The sequence below is a fragment of the Homalodisca vitripennis genome, chromosome 1 (genome assembly GCF_021130785.1).
Source record: "Homalodisca vitripennis isolate AUS2020 chromosome 1, UT_GWSS_2.1, whole genome shotgun sequence".
In the NCBI taxonomy this organism is placed as follows: domain Eukaryota; kingdom Metazoa; phylum Arthropoda; class Insecta; order Hemiptera; family Cicadellidae; genus Homalodisca; species Homalodisca vitripennis.
The window spans coordinates 12925629-12945916 of NC_060207.1; the positions used below are offsets into that span (position 1 = coordinate 12925629).

Genomic DNA, 20288 nt, shown 5'->3' on the forward strand with positions numbered 1-20288 from the left:
CTTGTTTTGAATCGCTCGTCGTAGCCGTTTTAAGGTTTCACAGTAAGCTGCAGCTGTAATGGTCGTACCACGCTCCATAAATTCAACGAGCAAGATGCCCTTAGCATCCCAAAAAACTGTAGCCATAAATTTTCTCGCTGAAAAAGATTGGCGAGCTTTCTTCGGCTTGCTAGGCGAAGCGGTATGACCCCATTGCATTGACGGACTACACTTTCGCTTATAATGTTTGGGCCACACACCGCACTCAATAATTCACGATGAATTTCAGCTGCTGTGTAACTTTTCGACCACAGAAATCTTATTACACCACGCACTTCACACGTGGCGGGATTTTCTATCACGGCGCTCATGTTTTTACGTTGTACCAAAAGAACGCGCGCGATCGCACGATGCTCTCCCTTGCACAGCTAGAAGCGTACTGAACGGCTGCTGCGCACACCGATGTGAGAATGGCGGCGCTACCCCCACTACTTATCGCGCCAGGCCCAAACGGCGGTTACTTTATGAACGACCCTCGTATGTTAACTAAACATTTTTCTTACTCCTTTCCTGTGAAAAGAGAAACTACAGTTTTATGAAGCAATTCATGTCGTTAAATGCTGCAAAGGATATGACCATATTTCAGCTGTAGAATATTTTTAAATTGGCAGTGGATTTCGAGTTAAATAAACAGTTTTTTAGTCGAAAACGGCAGTAATTGTGTGAGAAACAATGGGTGTGAATGAGTCGCATTTACTTAGAGCTATCCTCTAAGTAACTGACAAAATAATATTTTTAAGGTCTGCTTGATTTGATTTAAAATAACATGATTGTTTGGACATTTGCCATCTGTAAGTGAAGTAATGTTTTCAAATTCTTCTCAGTTAACAAGTCACCTAACAAAACTATAAACTTAATCCTTAAAGCCGTAGGATTAAAAAGGAAAAGGATTAGGAAGAAAATTAGGATGTGTTTAGAAGTTTTAAAAAATGTAGTTTTTGCTATAGTTAAATTTATTTTTGATTTCTTTGAAGAAAAAATAACATAATAATAAGTTCTACCAGTTTTACACGTAGATGCATTGTACGGTTTTGTCCGCATACTGCTCCTTGCATCATATGACAAAATATCAGTAAAGGAATAGCAATGGGTTTTTATAAATATTTCCGCAACAGACAATCTAATTTGCTTTCCGCCAGTCATAAATTAATACACTCATTCTTGAATGATGAAATAATATACTCATTTGAAGCATTTTCGGTAATTATATACACAATAAACTAAAATAAGACGATAGGGATATTCAGTGCCGTGTTTAGCGCAATTCTGATGATACGGACATATCTGTATGTCGCACTTTTAGGGTTAAACAAGAATTTTATAAATGTCAAAATGTTAACTTTTAAGTGGTTGTTAATATTTATTTATTGAAAGTGTTTTGACTTATGATAAATGTGTTTCAGGGTGGAGCAGTTGCTGCTGCTGTCCAGACACAGGTGCCTGCCCTCACCACACAAACAACAGCTACCACAGCCGCGGTACGCTTTACTGTTTCATTATACATCATAGCTGAATTGAGCTGTCAACAACTTGAAAATCTAATATTTTACAATATTAAAGAAATTGTTGAACATGTTTTTTTCTGAACAGTACATTTTGTGTCCTGGTTCTAACAGATTTGTATCTTTCTGTTGGTTTGGTAATTTATTGTTAAAACTCCACTAAATTTCAAAGCAAATTTATTTACATTGGTTTACATTTAAACCACATAGCTTCAAAATAGTTCATTCAAAATTCTATTAAAAATCAAATTTATGTATTGTTATTACATGAATAGGATTGTTCTTTTTTTAATTTGACCTTAAATTGCAGGTTTTGTAGAGCACAGATTGTATTAAACTTGTAAAGTATCCCGTGTAAAATTAGAAATTTTTCAAATATAATGTTCTGTTTAGAAACAAGTACTTTATAAAATCATTCAAGTTTTTTTCATATATACTAAGTATAAATTAATAACTAGGTGAGATTTTATTGATTTATGATATTTCCTCAGTGTTCAGTCATTAATTCCAGTTCTCTAACAACTGAACAGAATTAGTTGTATTAACCTTGATGACTTCTGTTTGCAGACAACATCTCAGCGACATCCATCTGCTGACACGGTGAAAGAGAAATGTCGAAAGTTCCTAGCAAACCTGTTAGAGTTATCGTCGAGAGAACCCAAAGCTGTAGAACGCAATGTGAGAACGCTCATACAGGAGCTAGTGGATACCAAGGTGGAACCGGAGGAGTTCTGTGATAGACTGGAGAGGCTACTCAACGCTTCACCTCAGCCTTGTCTCATAGGATTCCTCAAGGTATAGAATTCTATTGCCTCTCATTCTAAGCTTTTTATCTCATATTTTGAAAATATAACTTGTATACAGTACGAAATATTTAAATATATTTCGCACACCCAAGTGGAATATTAATATTTATTTATAAGATGATCTGTCAAATATGTATTTAACAATGGGTATCAATTAGTTTAATATTTAAATTTACTTACTATGGTTTAATTAATGAGTTGGCCCTTTATCTGTGGAATGTTAAATATTTGAAACAGTCACCACCACTGAAAGCACCAAAAATATTTTGGCAATAATAAATAAATTTTTATTTTTCATAGACATTTATGGTAAGATTTTTTGCAGAAACAAGATAATTTTTGCTAAAATATTTGAAAACTACCCCAAATAAAGCTTTTGACTTTGCTATAATTTATATTTTGAGATTATATAGGGTGTAGCAAAACTCTACACAAACTTTAAGATATTCTTCCATGACAGTATATAAGCTAAACAAATACACAAAACATTTATATGAATAGTATAAAAATAGTATAAAAAAATCATAAATAAAAGTGTATATGGGTGAAAACACTAAGATTTTTTTTTCAATTTCAAACTACAGTCTTTGTTATATAAAAATAAATTATATAAACATATTTGGGATTATTTCTAGATTAGCGATATCAATAGTACAGTTTGTTGGATTAAGTACACATATTATTAGTTATTATTGGCTCAGTAATAACTGAGCAATGAAAGAAGTAGTCACATATTACCACAATACTAAGCGACTGTAATGGTGAGACTAGAAACAATGTCAGATTCTCTCTTTCACTTCAATAGTCTGTGTTGTTGTCAACGTATAATATGAAATATTGTTATCACTCTATCTGGGGAGTTTCTATCCTTTTTGTTGCATTGTAAAATGAAAATGCCTCTTCCATATTTTTATGTAATTAGATACACATCTTGTAAGCGTTTGTAAGATAATTTTAATCAGATGACTAGGTTATAATTCTGTTAGCATTAATAGGAAGAAAAAGATTTTAACTCTCTAATTTTTGTAATGGTCAGTTTTATTGAAACAGCTTGGCACATCTGTCAACACCAGCAAGTTTTTGAATTTGAGAAACTTATTCCATCACAACAAAATTTATCGTTTAAAAGAAGTATTTCTTAATTTTATTTTATTAATTACGATTGGTACATTTAATCTAGGTCGGAAAATTTCAGTATGTTATGTTATCAACTGATATCGAAATAAGACCACTTTTGTTCAGTGTTTATGAGAACTACATGAGTGAGAACTACAAAACACTCTTGCTTATCCTCTGTAGCTCCGAGTGCATTCTAGATTTTTTACATCAGTGTGATCTGTTTTATCGATACGGTCGTGGCAAATTATTATAATATTTTTCTTCATTTTTAATGATGTGGGGTATTTAACCCTTTTACTGCCGACGTGCGCGATTGCGCACGCTGCCGTTTGTGCGAAAATCGCCAACGTGCGCTATAAAAGCCGTCTCGTATTTGTTTTATACTGGTTTTCAATGTTGTCCAAATGCATCGAAATTCAGCTGTGTTATTCATTACTATATGGACAACACACAGAAAACAGGTTTTATAATCTATGGAAGCCATTTTTGTTACTGAACTTCTTTGGTTATAACTCGAGTTTGGTTTGATGAGGTTATGGTCGATCTCATTAGTTGTGAGTTCCACTTGTGTTGTTTCGTGTTTTACACTTTATTTGACATTTATATTTGTAAATCTACATATTTTTACAATTAATAAAATGAGTACTGGAGGGAAGAGGAAGAGAACCAGGACTGTCTGCAAAAACTGTAAAAAAGGTGTTCATCCCACAAGTTTTGGGGAACACAAGTGCTAATCAGCAGGCCTATGAACCTAAAAATGTATATATATTTTTGTAAATATTGATCAAAGTGTCTTTTAACTTTAATTTTCTATTATGTATTATATTTTCATATCAATGGACAGTGATTTATGTATTATAAAGTGATTTATGTATTATAAAGCGATATAGTGTAAAGTTATGTATCAATAAACGTGTTATCTTGAAATTCGAGGATATTGCACCAATTTCAAAAATTCATCACAGCTTCAGTATTTTTCAAGGTATGTTCCTAAAACTTTTTGGGAATGTTTATATATAATTACTATACAATAAAAAATTATAATTATGGTGGTGGTTTAATATTTAAATATAGTTGTTAAAGTGCAAACTCAAAAAATAATTTTTATTTATTAAAAATTTTTGTTTCATGACATAATATATATATTTTTTTAAGGACAGAAAATGTTTAAATTATTTTTTGTAGCAAATTACAACTTATAAGGAAAAAAACAAGATAAAGTTTATCAATTTATGATAAAAAATAATGAATCCATGATTTTTTAAAAAAATCATTACATTTTAGTCAATTTCAGCCCGGCATTTTTCAACAAACTAAAAAAAAAGGTGTCCGGCAGTAAAAGGGTTAAAAAACCTATTAATGTTTTAATTTTTCCGTTTTCTCTGGTTTATTTCTATATAGTAGTTAACAAATTTTTATGGTAGTTGAGGTCTGAAATTGTTCAATTAATTGGAATTTTGTACTTTTTATCAAATATCAATGAAAATGATCAAGAGTTATTGGTTTATTATATAATGAATTGAAGAATGTAGTAAATACATTTTACTTGTAACATCTCAACATTCTTCTTGTTCAGCTACAACAAAAACACTGAATGTTTGTTTTTAACGTGATTATTATAAAACATCAAAATAATGGTGGCTGAAGGGTCTGAAGCCCCTCTCTAAACCCTGTGCCCAACACTGTTGCTAATTACTATAGCCACTATTGACATTATAGCAGAAACAGCTAGTGATCATCAGCGATATGGCAACATTGCATCAAGTGTTCTTACACTAGTCGGAGATTCCTACTTGACTCGTAGATGTACAAATAATTATATTTAAAATAAGTTTGATTTTTAACGAATTAACTAAGTTACACAAAGCGTTATAAATTGTTTATCCAGGTTAATTGTTTGTAAATTTAATCCTGATGTTTGTATTTGTGTTTTGAAATTTCAGAAAAGTTTACCACTGTTGCGTCAGTCCATGGTAGCCAAAGAACTTGTGATAGATGGGATCCGCCCGCCTCCAGCCAGCGTGCTGTACAGTACTCCCACTGTGGTGCAACAGACTATACAGGTAAGTCGGGTTCTCAATCACTAATCTACCATTCATCCAGTGGTACACAACTTGCTCCTACGGCTTGGTCTGAGGTGGTTGGTTGGCTAATTTTATAATTTGGTTTGTTTCTTAATAGCATGTATCATGTACAGCACTTTATACTAAACGGAAAAAAAACAAATCACTAACATTCTGCTGTTGTTTGTACGGGTGGCTTCAGTATGGAACCGTTTTTAAACTGAATGTACATACATAGTCTTTTTAACCAAAGATCCTTGTCACATAACGTGTATTCTTTCGTTTCTACTATAGGATTAATTTCTTTTTATGCAGACGCATTTTGTCCATTAACAATAATTATATCGGTGTTGTATCCTATTCCCTGGTTTAATATGAACTTAAATAAGTCTATAAACATTTTTCATTGATTTTTTTAAAGCCAATTGTTCAAAAAATCACAATTCTTTAAGTGGCATATTTATTTTTGGATTTTATTTATGATTTAAAATGTAAAATATTCACCACCATCTTGAATTGACAAATGTCATAGGCAAAATGAGACGATAAAAGGAAATATCACTTGTCGTAAATCAATCCAGTTTTGTACATTTTCTTTAAGTTCTAAATGTGATATTTCAATGTTCTGTTTTCATCAGGAGTAATTAACTGTAATAATACACTTTTAGTATTCGTCATATACAGTTTGAAACCTAAGTTAAACAGTAGAATAATTATTTACATCTAATGTTAATTTTAAAATACAACTGTATTTTATATTGATATTGAAAAGATTATTTTAAAGCCGTATTTTATAAGTAAAGTTTAGAATATACAACTGGATGTACTCTAAAACTGTTAAATATTTACTTATTAATTTCTCAATATAAGGCTTTTTGTGTTGTATGTAAGTGACCTTTTACATTTTTAATGCAATCTTACAAATGAGTTTGTAAAGTTAATTTTGTTAAATCGTACTGCCGTTACCCGCTTATTGTATGTTACGAGATTGTTAATAAATTAACTTTGTTCATTTAACTACAGATTAACTCAATTTAACAGTCTCACAAGGTCCAATACATAGTAAGCACTTCGGGATGTTTGTTGTTACATATACATGTAAATTGCTAGCCAAAAGCTAGGTAGGCACAAATATATAGGTACACGATTACCTACATTGCTTTTACGACCTTTTTCTCATCATAGAATTATGGATTTGTCTCATTTTAAAGATATGACTAATATGCAGCCAGACATTTTTTGTTTTTCTTTGAAAATGTATACTTTTTGACTTTCTAACGAGTACAAACAAGCTTTCCTAAAAAAACAACAAAATAAAAAAAGAAATTATGTTGTTTACTAATTATATTTTTAAAATAGGACATCCGTAATTCCACAAAAAAAAAATTTAAGCAAACTAGTCAATAGTCAAAAGTTCTTTATTTACATCAGCATAAAGAAGTGTAATGGCGTCAAAATTTACAATGAATTAAAATCCAGGTCTCTTGCTTTACAATGTCCTGTTTACAGAGTCAAAAAATTCTGTCTACCACCATTACAGCCGGCCGTTAAATAATTAGTCTTTGCTTAATTTAACTTGAATAATATAAGTATGAGAGTTTTGCAATAGTTCATTTATTGTTGTGTTATTTAGCTGTGATAACGTTGATTAGTTTAGTAATTAAAATTTAACTATGCACATTTATAATACAAATAACAGTTAAATTTTTATTACCATAGTTGTAACTAAGGTTAGGATAAGTAACTAAACTTTGTACATAGGGACTTAAAATAACTAATAGAAGTTTTTGCAGTAGCTATAACTTACTACATATGTACGGATTTAATTTTATTTTTTTTTTACCAAAATTACGTTCTTTCTATATTACAGTTTTGATTTCATTATGAGTGACTGTGGGCAAATGTTGATGGTCTGAGTGTTGGGTGTGGTTTAGCAAGGGACAACAAGGGCCCAGCCGCAGCTGCAGGTGAACACCCCCCAGATGCGAGTGATAACGCAGACAGCACCCACGACCGTCGTGGGAACTCCTCCTCGTGCCTCTCAGCCCGTCCAGCACCGGATCGTCACTGTGAGTCGGAAAACTTTCTCATCTTCAATTCACTTTTAGTCACAAATTTTGTGTTTGAAGTAAGTCAAATCGGCTTAGGAAGTACAGTGCTTTTGCTCTTCAGCTTTGTTTATTTTCCGTGCCCTTAAGCTTTATCTGGCAAGATATCGCAATTCTTGTGATTTAAGTGTAAAAATTCCAAGATTCTCATTCTTGTCAATCTGAAATTTTAGCAATAAATAGACAACCACTTAACCACCCATACAATAAAGAATGGGTGGTTTAAAAGAATCACCCATAATGTCACATTTGGGTATATTTTGTATCAGTTGATGTGTTAGACTTTCAGTAACAATTAATTATATTTGTTGAGGTGCACATACATACTCTTAACTTAATGTTGTTGTGTAACACTTTATTTTAAGCAAATTGACATATCAACAATTTAACTAATAACTAATAGATGTTTAAATTTTATTTTGTAAATGAGCTCCTATTAGCGGTTTAAAATATATAGTTGTAAGTATTAATAATTGTAAACTGCTTTTTAATTTTATGAAATGTGTTAATAGGCACTGTCGATATCTAAGTGCTGTATTAAATCTAAAAACTGTTTTTAAGGAAATTCTTTAAAACACGCATTACTTTTCATGTCTATCTGAAGTATTTACAGGTAATCCAAGAGCCATTTTTGCCTGAAAATTTAATTTTGTCATTGCATTAATAACATTGCATGGACAGTAGAACTCCTCGTGCATGCTGGTTTTATAGTCTGCTTGGTTAACAAATTCACTCAACGTACAGTATTTATAAACACTCTTGTGACTATGGAGTACATACTTCAAGTACCAAAATATTTTAGGTTTTCAGTTGTTTTTACTGTTTACAAACAGTAGGACAAATAACTTTAGTGTTCTGGGTAGATAAACATTTATAACAATACATACACATACCATGTTAGAAGTGCAGGTAAAGTTAAACAGCTATTCATTGTTTAGCTTAGTTATTTACTAGTCTATTTTAGGGGTATGTGAATATAATTGTGTCCTTAAAGTCAAGTACTTTCTTTGTAATTACTTAAATCTTTGGTTCAGCCCTATAGTGAATTGATACAAATATATATCCTATATAACTTTAAAAACTTATAAGCTTACTTTTAAAATATATTAAATTATGTAAGTGTTAGTATTAAATCTCATCAAACTGTATTAATTCTTTACGCTCATGTTTCGGGGGAAGCCCTGTTATAGAACGAAGACGCATGAGTTCCGATCTTGGGCAGACCAAGCTCTCACAGTTTTTATTTTCTATGATTACACTTGAACAACAGATGAAGTTCATTTGTTGGCTACTATTGCTGGTCTTTGGCAAGTGACCCTTCCAGATATTTTCAGAACAATTGTAACTCAGTATTATTGTCAAGGTATTGAAATATTTTGCTCGGGTCGCCCAGTAATCACTTGTCAACAGAAACAGCTGTCTCTTCACGTTGATGTTTGGCTTGTTACAGTTATCTATAAAAATAAACTACACATATTTATCAATTCTCACTTTATTACTTATTTATTTGAATAGGTAATTCTAAGCAATATATGGGTCAACCTCGATTTTTCTCATATTACAATATAATGTTCCAATAGTCAATTAGAAAAGGAAATGACTAGAATTTCTTGCTGGAAAGCAGTTATAGGGAGCAGGCAACCGCCAGACGGTCATATATTGCTTAGAGTTACCTATTAGTGATCAGGGGCACTGACGTGATCTGGGCTTCAAATTTGGAACTACTCGAGTTAATTTTTTTTATAAAAGAGCAAGCGGGCAGGCATCGTGCGTGATCCTTTTTTTTATTAAAAATTTCTGATAAATTGTTATTACATATTACAATATAATGTAGGTAATGTATGTAAAACAATTTTAAACACATAATTACATGCTGGAAAGCAAAGTAAACCAATATAATCCGCCCAATACAAAATCTCGGTAAAAATCTGGTAAAGGAATCTGTGTCATTCCTTTGGCCTGAATCAATTCAGTATGTACGAAGATCACGCACGATGCTTGCCCGCTGCGCAGCGCTTTGCGCTGCTTGCTCTTTTAGAAAAAAAATTAACTCGAGTAGTTCCAAATTTGAAGCCCAGATCACGTCAGTGCCCCTGATCACTAATAGGTAATTCTCGCGGTTGCCTGCTCCCTATAACTGCTTTCCAGCAAGAAATTCTAGTCATTTCCTTTTCTAATTGACTATTGGAACATTATATTGTAATATGAGAAAAATCGAGGTTGACCCATATATTGCTTAGAATTACCTTTGAATAATTGTTACAATACTGATTTTTTAGGAACAAGATGAAAACTTCAGCGCTTTGTTATGAAATTAGGAAAGGGCTTATGAAACTTTGTTTGCTAAGAAATTAGGTTTCCAGAATTAAAAGCATAACTTTTTTCAGAGTGATATTTAAATTTTACCTCAAAATTAAATTCAACTGAGAGAGAAAACAAGTCAGATAATGATGTGGAAAGAGCTAAAAATAAAAGGTGATTCAGAGATATAATTCTTCACTTATTATCGGTTGTGTCTTCAGTTAGTAAGATGAGTGCTTTGTTAGTTATCGAGTCTCACAATGTCTTCAGTTAGCATCATCCCAGTATCCCAGTGCTCATTTGTAAATCCTTGTTGATTTGTGTCTTCAGTTAGCAAGATGGGTGCTTTGTTAGTTATAGAGTCTCACAATGTCTTCAGTTAGCATCATCCCAGTATCCCAGTGCTCATTTGTAAATCCTTGTTGATTTGGATCTTCAATGTTATTTTTGATTGACATCGTAGTAGGGACCTGAAACTTTGTGTATAGGTTCTTCTTGGTCAAAGGAAGAACTTAAATGATTTTTCATTGAAAAACTCAGCGGGCAGCAAAGTTTTATGATACTTAAGGCGATGTTGTTGACTTCAACAGCTCTCTAATTGTAAGAGGATTATGGGCGTATGTCACTCTCTAAAGACATGCTATAAAAACATTGTTATGTTGAGTCTCTTTCATTACTTGTACTTTTCGAGCTTGGATTTTTTTTGTTATGTACTGTTCACCAAGTATCAACTATGGGTGATTAATTCTTGATACTGACAGTTAACTTAAAAATATACTTAAAATTGTATTACTTCCATACCACTATTGTATAAGTCATTACAAGTACATTATAAGTAAAATAGTGTAAGAGAAATTCTGACAGCTTATCATAATTATTTGTAAAATGTTTTTGTAGTTTTGATTCGCAATAATTTTGTCTAAGTGATCTGCTATTTATACATACATTTTATGCTTTTTATAGTCTGTATAATTTTCTGATACAAACATTCAATAATAATATTCACTCAGGTTTATCAAGATCTGGATACATGTCTTGTAAAACACCATAGTTTTGTTTTGCCTTGATCTATTTTATAATTAGAAGTCTAAAATATTATCGGTAAGTAATAGTTTGATTAAATAACAGTTATCGCTTAAGAACTAAACTGATAACTGTTGTTTGTGCTTTAGTGTTAGTTTTCTTTGTGAAAAAGAATGGGAGATTATTTTGATTAACTTCATTTTATACTCCTGTTATAGTTTGATAAGGGTTTGGCATAAATTAGAAGACACAGCTTTTATGATGTTTTGAACTTTAAGATTTAAAATTAATCTTACTCTAGTTTTATTGATTTCTTTAAAATTACCAATTTAGAAATTAAATAAATAACAAATTGTGCATGTTAAATCAAATTACTTCACAGTATGCAATTTGAAAATGAGCATGTGGTAGATTATATCTTAATGGCATGCCTATTTAATGCAGTTCGTAAGAAACAGATTGGTGATGGTTAAATATATATATATATATATATATATATATATATATATATATATTTAAGCTACAAAAATATAAGCCAAGTGAGTTGATTCCAAATTGTTATTGATAATACTGCGGCTCTTACTGTGGTTTATCACTGCTATTTCTTTAAACGTGAATATATGTAGTAACCGTAGATGTTAAAATTCAATACAAAATACAGGAAAATTGTCAATACTATGGTATTGATGCTAAGTGATTTGAAGAGTCAGTATGTTCCCAAATATTCCACCTATTTCTATCACAATAATTATTTAAAATTGAAATGTAAGAATAAGTTGTTACACAGTTTGTAGATATAGAACAATTTAACTATTTGAAATGTAGCTTGGAGAGCATATTTTACCAGACAAATAAGTTGTAAAGTGATAAAGAGAAAAAACAATGACAAGTCACAAATTTCAATCTCCACACATTCAGTGACTTGACAACTACAAGGTGTGCAGAATATATTCCACATGACGATCCAAGACACTGAGTCCAGATAGAGTTAATTATTTTTCTGTAGTGAACAAATTGTGTATGGTCTATCTTGTGATGAAGATTTTTAATATTTAGTATTTTTAAAGTTATGAAGCAAGCAATGCAAATGTGCAGGCGCCTCAAAAATTCTCAAAACATACTTGATAAAAACAAGTAGATATACATTCGTACGTACAGTTGAGGTTATAACAAAGTATGTTGACGTAACTGAATAAAATTATTTTCATAGTCTGTGTGAGCGAGAAATCATTAATAATCCTAGTCTATACGTATGTAATGTCATGTATATCCAATAGTGTATGGAAGCGGAGCTAGCACTATGTATATGCGGAACTGGATAGTGAACATGTTAAATCCTTACAAATTGTCCATCTTTAACAGTGAGCATTAATTTATATGTAATATATTTATATTTATCAAAGGTACTTTATCTGTTCAAATTCTTGCATCACAGTCTCGTTTAAGTTGGTTTAGAAAGAATGTTTATGCCAATTAAATTTAAATTCATTTACACACAGTTTTTATATAAATACATATGTTAACAGTCATTGTGATTGATCATTCATTATGTATAATGTCTGGCTATTATCGATAATGACCTAATTCACTAGTAAAAATGATAAATTTGTTTCTTCAACTAGTCATTATATATAATAGCTTACATGAATTGGCTAAAATAATAATAGTTATAGTATAGTAATCATTTTGATCAGATATTATGAACAAAAGCTAACTTAAATAATAATTGTAGTTTGTTGTAAGAAGTTATGTGACAAAATGGCCTTGTGGGGTGACCTAATATAACCTAAGCTACCTAACATAATAACATAACCAAACATATCCTAATGTAACTTAATTTAACCTAAACTAATCTTACCTAACCCAACCAAATCAGAGCTGAGCTAACCTAAGCTAAACTAACAATAACATAACCTAACATAACATAACCTAACTTGTCATAACCTAACCTATCATAACCTAACCTAACTTAACCCAATGGTCAATTAAAGTAATAAATAAAACATGATTAATCGCTTTGTCAAAGTGATAAAGACTAGTGATTAAGTGATGGATAGAGCATTTTAAGAACTTTGGCTAAAATCAATTGTACATAATGAATGAATATTTTATATATGTAATACCTCATTAATGACTTTGGCTGTTACATATGCGTTTAAAAGCAACTTTAGTGATATTAATGTTCAGCTAGTGAACATAAAAAATACTTGCTTGTGTAAATAGTGATGATGATAAATAATTTACCGTAAGTTAATTTTGCCTTGTTCAGCTGCACAGTGAAATGCATTCCAGACAGCATTTGCGTATGGCAAGAGTAGATCCCAGAATTTTGATCCATTGGCCAAATGCTGTCTGTATTGTGTTTTGCTACAATTCAGTAATTTTCATGCTTTTGATTGAAAGGCCAATGAACGCTAGTCATGGCAGTGCCTTCTGCATGTGACCAATGTAGTATAGGCTAATGTGTACTGAGAAAATGTAACCATAATGCAGTGAGCTGGTTTTTGGGGTCAGACTATGAGAAATAATGAATTGTGCAGTTGCTATTTGTAAGTTGATGAAACTTTTACTATATAACAGCCATGCTATATGTGGTGTCTATATGTATGTTAGTAAAGAGTATTCAAATCAATAAGGATAATAAAAAAAAGATTATATCTTGAGTAATAATTTTGACAGTGGGCCTTGAAATTCTAAAGCTTGATTCTAATTTGATTGTTACTCAAATTTAACAATCAATTTTGTATTATCTATACTCAACAACTCCTTTTATTCGTTTACGTTTTAAAACAAAAGACACAATTCATTATTCAATAGAACACTTTTTAACCCTTAAACTAGCAGTTGGTTTTTCTCTTACTGGCAGGCTGTTTTAGGGTGATTTGCAAACGTTTTATAAAATGTATAAAAGATCTTTATACACTGTAAATATATGTATATTTGGTATAGTTTGTCAATGAACTAGAGAATACTGTGCCGTATAATACAAATCCTTTATGTGAATATTTCAAATTCTTCTTTGTAAGTCAAAGTTATAAAAACGTGTTGTAATAAATAATGTGTGCCGGGGATATACCTAGGAAAGGTAGTTATGTAAATAAATTACAACTTTCAATACAGTAAAAATATTCTAAATTTAATCTAGTTTTAGAAAACTATATCATTTTAGAAAACTATATTAACCCTTATAACGTCAGTATATCTTTTCACGACTTCCAGCAAACGGCACAATAAAAAAAAAAATGTAAATGTGTAAAGTTCATTTTTATTTTTACTTTCTATAATTATGGTAAGTATAAAAAAGTAAAAATTTTAAAATTATAAAGTCACTGTACTCAGGATTGTCAATGTTACGAGACATGTTATTTATCACTAATAATGAACACGGTACTTTGGAATTATACCGACCACACCCAGACATGAATCGTTATTTGACATTTTGCTTCTACTGATTACTAGATTAGCGTAGAACAATATTTCGTCAATATAAAACAGGAATTGTCTTATCGCAAACCCCTCCCCATCCTCAGACAGAGGTCAAAGTCGAGCGGTCTAGTAGATAACGTGATTGCAGAGTCTCGCCGCCCGTTCAGATGATGCGTCGCTTTGTTGTACCAATGAATACAAACCTTATAAGAAGCGCAAAGCTTATGGAGAATAGTCTGCCAAGTTGGTTTCCCGCCAAAACGAGCTTAGCGCGTCCGCCGCTAGGAGCGCTTGTTTCCCCCTCTATCCCTCTCGCTCTAGCTTGTTCTCTCTCTCTGTCTAACTGGCCGCGCGCTGTCTTCTCATTCGCTCCCGCTCTGTCTTCTGTCTCACTCTAGCTCGCCACGCCACGACCGCCCTTCACGCTGCCTAGCGGTGGACGCGCTAAGCTTGCCAAATTCAAATAAAAATTGGCAGACTTTTTAACATTGGCTTTGCGCTTCTTATAAGGTTTGTATTCATTGGTTGTACTTCCGTGTTTTACCTCTACATTTCTCCAAACACAAAAATTCAATAAAAACAAACATGATCAAACTAAAACTAAACTCTTTATTGAAAAAACACTCAAAACTTGTTTTTATTCTTGATCATACTCCGCCACCCAAAATGCGAGTGCCATGCCTTCTCGCTGATGTCAACGAAAGAAAAACATCCCTTGAGATAGTACCTATCAGTAAAATATCAAATTCTAGAGGATCTGATCAGAAATATAAATTGAATTGTAATGGAAAGGCAATTATGTACCGCGCAAATCATGTGATGCCGCCTGGCCTCGTAATCGGGATTCTCGAGAAAGATAAGATAACAGCGACAACAATACCGATCACAATGCCTGGAAATGCTTGTAAGTTTGTAATTAAAGAGTTGTTTTTTTTCGTTCTATCATGATTGTTTAGCTATAAATTTATATTTTTGTGTTCTTCATACTGGTGTGGTCGGTAGAATCCCAAAGTACCTGAACACTAAATAGGTGACACTAAACACTAAAATGACACTAAAAACACTAAATGAATACTAAAACTAAGATATCAATACTTTTAACAAATAAATAAAAACCATATAAACAGAAAATACGACGAAGGAAACCGACTCAGCGATGGTTAGACACGCACTACCTGAAGCCAAACTGCAAACAAAAGCGCGTGCGCTGTACGGCGTCTGTGCCGTGTGGCGGGGAGAGTGTCTAGACACCGCGTCTATTGTTTCAAACAATGTAACGCGACAGCTATATTTTGACGCTTGACATAGGTCAATAACCCACACACATGGTTGACGCATACCGTTAGTGACATTGATCGGATTTAAAAGGAACTTCAATTTGCTATAGACGCAGTTTTGTGTCGATGCGCCGTACCGCGTCTTTGCCGTTTGGAGATAGTTTGTCTATGCGCCATACGGCGTCTGTGACGTTATAAGGGTTAATATAGCAACACATTCAAAGTTTATTTCGTCACACAGCCACTCAAAATCCAGTACATTGCACATAAATTGTTATAGTTATGATAGAGTCACTACATCTATCCTCTCATATATTTATTTTAATACCAAGGAAAGATAGTTAAATGTAAATAAATTAACACTTCTAAAATAATTAAAATGTTATAAATTTATTATAGTTTTAGAAAAGGTATTGTCTCTTATGATTTTTTTTAATATGTGTACATAAACTAGAAATAGTACTTGAAAATCAGACTCTGTTACCGTAGAAACACATTTTAACGTCTAAAATTATAGTGTTTCACAACATATTCTTGGCCATCCAATATAACTATATAAAAACAATATATTTCGCTCAAAATATTTACAAAAGCAAAACCAAACACTGCTGACAAACAGAATTAGTTACAATGCATGGGCGAACGAACTGTCACTGTTGAATTATGTCTCAGTTTACATATAGGAACAAATAACTTCGTGCTGAATGTTTATCTGCGTATCTAATGTTATTTTATATAAAATGTTTGTCTTGAGGTACTGTAGGAAGTTTCATTGTTCCCATTGTTCCAGTTTGTTTGTAATCAGCTTTTGTTAAATAGTAATTGTAAGTGCAGTGGCGGTTATTGTAATATGCTGTCTCCTCTTCTGTTTAACATTATTCGTACTTGTGTAGTTGTTTTATTAGTAAAGTACAATAGGAAACAGGCAGTCAATAATTGAAGATACAAACTGGTCTAAAGAAATAAATGTATGTTTTTTATAAAATGTAATAAATCCCAACTGGTATTAATACATTTAGAGTCAATTATCACACAAATTCTGAAATACTTGTTTTTGACACTGGAGAGATTACTTAAAAAATTGTGCATATATTTTTCTTTTATTGTTGTAGCACAAAAAATATTCTCTCAAGTATCTCAGAACTTTTTACCCTTTTATATTAGAATCTGTAAAAGTCTTATTAGTATGTGTAATAATATATTGAAAAAGAAATAACAGAGACATTATTTTAGAGTTGTGCTTAAATTTCTCTATATGTTTCATTCACTTTTCAATTAAGAAGAGCTTATTTAAAAAAATAATACTGTTTACACTGTTGTTGAATTTTACAACTTAATGTTAAGTACGATATTTAAAACATGAGTATTGTATTACTCCCAGTTTTCTGGTATATATCACCCTAGTGTACTACTGTTTTAATATCAATGTAGCTATTAGTGTAATTAAAAAGTAAAGATATTGAGCCAAAAAACACCAAAAGTACATATAAATATATATTTAACCCTTTGGCTACCAATGACGTATATTGGCTGTCATTAGTTAGCATTAGCATAATTACTGTCATCAGTTAGCATTAGCATAATTACTGATGACGGGGCACAGCTCGTTACGCTATGTATGTAATCTTGGAGTAAAAAAATACATCCAATATCGATAATTTTGGGATATATCTATACTATTATATCGATGGTCTGTTAAATATAAGACGTTCAATTTTGAAACTGGTCGACTGTCTCAAAATCGATTGTTGTTTACCATTTCTTCTGTTGATTGTTTATTTTGATTAGTTACTGTCTGAAATGATGTTGCGGTAAATTGACATACTCTTTTCTGAGAGTTTTAATAACTTTGTGGGGAACATACTCAATAAAAGTAAAAATGAAGTGAGTGATTAAAACTTTGATGACGAAATTTTGAGTGAAAGTGGTGATGGAAATAGTCTAACCTTCAAACTTAAGTGGCCTAGGCAAGCTAATGAACCACATAATTTTATTTTTAGTGGTAGATCGGGTATAAATCCAGATGCAGCTAGACAACTAAATACTTTAAATATAAGATAGTAAAATACAATTTGATCATGTTATATGGTTGCTTAATATTTATAATTGACCCTGGACACTCACAGAATGATTTTCATTGATAAATGGGAAATTAAATTCGGTACCTGAAGATAAAATTATTTGAATTTGAATTGGTAGTCAATGGGTTAATATATGAACTTATTAAACTTATTTACAGTTGGTCCCAGTGTAATAATGAACAAATGAGATTAATACAATTATAATAGTTATAAATACACACCTGTTTGTTCAGTTTTATTGTTACATAGACTACACTTAAAAATAATTTTAAATATTAGTTTTGAAAAATGTTTTCTTAAATGAGGCATAACATAAGGAGAGATAAATTTAATTTTTCTTAGACATTTGATCTCAAGCTTTTCACCTGTGCTTAGCACCTGCTTTGTGTACACAAACTTTTAATTTTTGTATAACCTATTGTGAAAATGTTGTATTTTTTCTATTATTGGAGAAATGTTGGTGAGTGTCAGAGAGTTAAGAATGGAATGTAATCAGAAACTTATGTTTAAGGTACAAGCAAAAAAATCTGTATTGTCTTTTTAACAATATTGGCTTTTCATTGGTGGAAGTTGAGGAACTATCTGGATTAGAAAAGAATTGAACCACGCTGATCTTGCATGTTGTATTGAGGGTAGTAAAATGTGTTTTAGAAGTTTTCTAAACTTTGTTTGCTGTGTTGGGAAATTGTATTGTGTTTTTGAAGTTGGTATTGTTTAACTATGGAATAGTAGAAGGAAATATTTTTTATGTTGGTAAAAATAGTAGGTACTGGAGGTATTTGATGAGTTGAACATCTTAATAGCAGTAGTAGTAGTAAAATAACTTAAAACTGTATTTAATTAGTCAAAGTCCAAGTTGAATTTTACACTCATACTATGATAACTGTCATATTGGTTAACAAACCTTTTGTTCTCAAACTGGTGCTATCATTCTAGAATTCTACACCTCTTAACTAATATCATGAGCTACATTGTAACAAAACTGTCTATGAAAATACAGTGATTCTGTAGTTGTGAATTGATGGTTTTTTTTATCATTTAGTTATGCAATAATTTAACTATCACAACATATGGTTTCCATTACAATACTTGTTGTGGACATTTGTTTTTCCTTCTTGGCACCATTATCTCACTGTTATATCACTGACAATGTTAGTTTTATGTACTGCACAAAGTTGACTGTGAACGCCTGCTGTATTTAAATGTTTTGACACACAGAAAATGTATCACAATCCATATGTACAGTTGACAAGATCTTTATTGGTAGCGAATAATGTGAAAATTTGTAATCAATCTAAAAAATAGTGGAGACAGATAGGGACATGTGAGATGCAAATGATCTGGCATAAGCCCTACACATCTGCGAGTCAACAGCACTATTAATGTCATGCCTTTTCAATCAGGCATTTATTATAATTTTACTTTAAGAATATTCCTTGTATATTTTTAGCATATAATATTTATGTAGAACTAATTCTGCAATTTTAAGATCAAGTGCTAATGTTTGATCCTTCATGAATTTTCTTTGTTTTTATAAAAGATGGTTTCTTGTTTGGGTGATCTTCACTTTTTGTCTGTGTAATATTTAGAACGATATAGATACATTGTGAAATTTTGCATTCTGTTAAGTCTATTGTTTCAAATTTAATAAGGAGTTTCGAATGGAGAGTGATAAATTTGATATGGTGTTAAAGTACATTACAGTGTTAGACGTTAAAGGTTAAATTTAACAGTAAAGTATAATTTGATGTGTAGCCACTGCGAGTACCAGCTCCAGGGACCAAGGTCGCACCTGGGACACCCATCGTGGGGCTGAGGCCGCAGACACCTCTGGTTCCAGGAAACACTACTGCCATCAGATTACAGACGCCGATACGGACCACAACCCTGACCAAGCCCGGTCAACATACCACTGTGCCCATCGGCATCAAGGCCCCGGCCCTGGCCGCTGCGGGCCTCAAGCCTGGCCAGATGTTGGCCAAGGCTACCATAGCCACGCGGCCTGTCGGCTCACCCCTGGCCACCACCTCCCTCAAGCAGCCCATCCACGGGCCTGCTCCTTCCATTCTCCTCAAGGCTGTGACTGGTACCAAAGAAAAGGAAAAGAAAACTTATTCCTCCACGGGATACACGTGAGTCAATTTTACATTACATACGTTACTTTCATGTTTTCATCCATTCCCTAGCCAAAATTAGTTTTTATCAGCTGGATTATATTCATTCTTCAGAAGTTGGGGAGCTCTGAATTAAACTTGAAATAGCCATATATGTTTTTATGTAAATTGAATATTTTCTAAATACCCATTTTATAAACTATAATTTCTAACATATAATACAGTTGTTTATATTTAGTTAAAAAAAATGCACAAGATAATCAGAAATGTTAAACTAGAAAACCTGGGATTTTGAATTAGTTATGATGGCAACCCTACTAAATTAAATTTATAGTAGTAAAGAGCAGAACTAATCTTGTACTATAATGTATGTTTATGTTTGGCATAACACTTTTTTTCTTTTTTATTTGCTTGGCCTTCGTTTGGACT

The 20288-nt window shown here is 32.0% G+C and overlaps 1 protein-coding gene across 2 annotated transcripts in view; it reads left to right on the plus strand.

Moving 5' to 3' along the window:
- The window catches only part of LOC124357381 (transcription initiation factor TFIID subunit 4-like), a 58872-nt gene that overhangs the window by 15154 nt on the left and 23430 nt on the right, over window positions 1-20288 (plus strand). The window contains exons 3-7 of one of the 2 annotated variants that reach the window (XM_046809138.1): window positions 1443-1517; window positions 2109-2336; window positions 5410-5529; window positions 7464-7598; window positions 19501-19877. In XM_046809138.1, coding sequence (XP_046665094.1) covers window positions 1443-1517; window positions 2109-2336; window positions 5410-5529; window positions 7464-7598; window positions 19501-19877 — 935 coding nt within the window. The remainder of the gene's footprint in view (window positions 1-1442; window positions 1518-2108; window positions 2337-5409; window positions 5530-7463; window positions 7599-19500; window positions 19878-20288) is intronic. The other variant, XM_046809144.1, reaches the window with a different exon arrangement.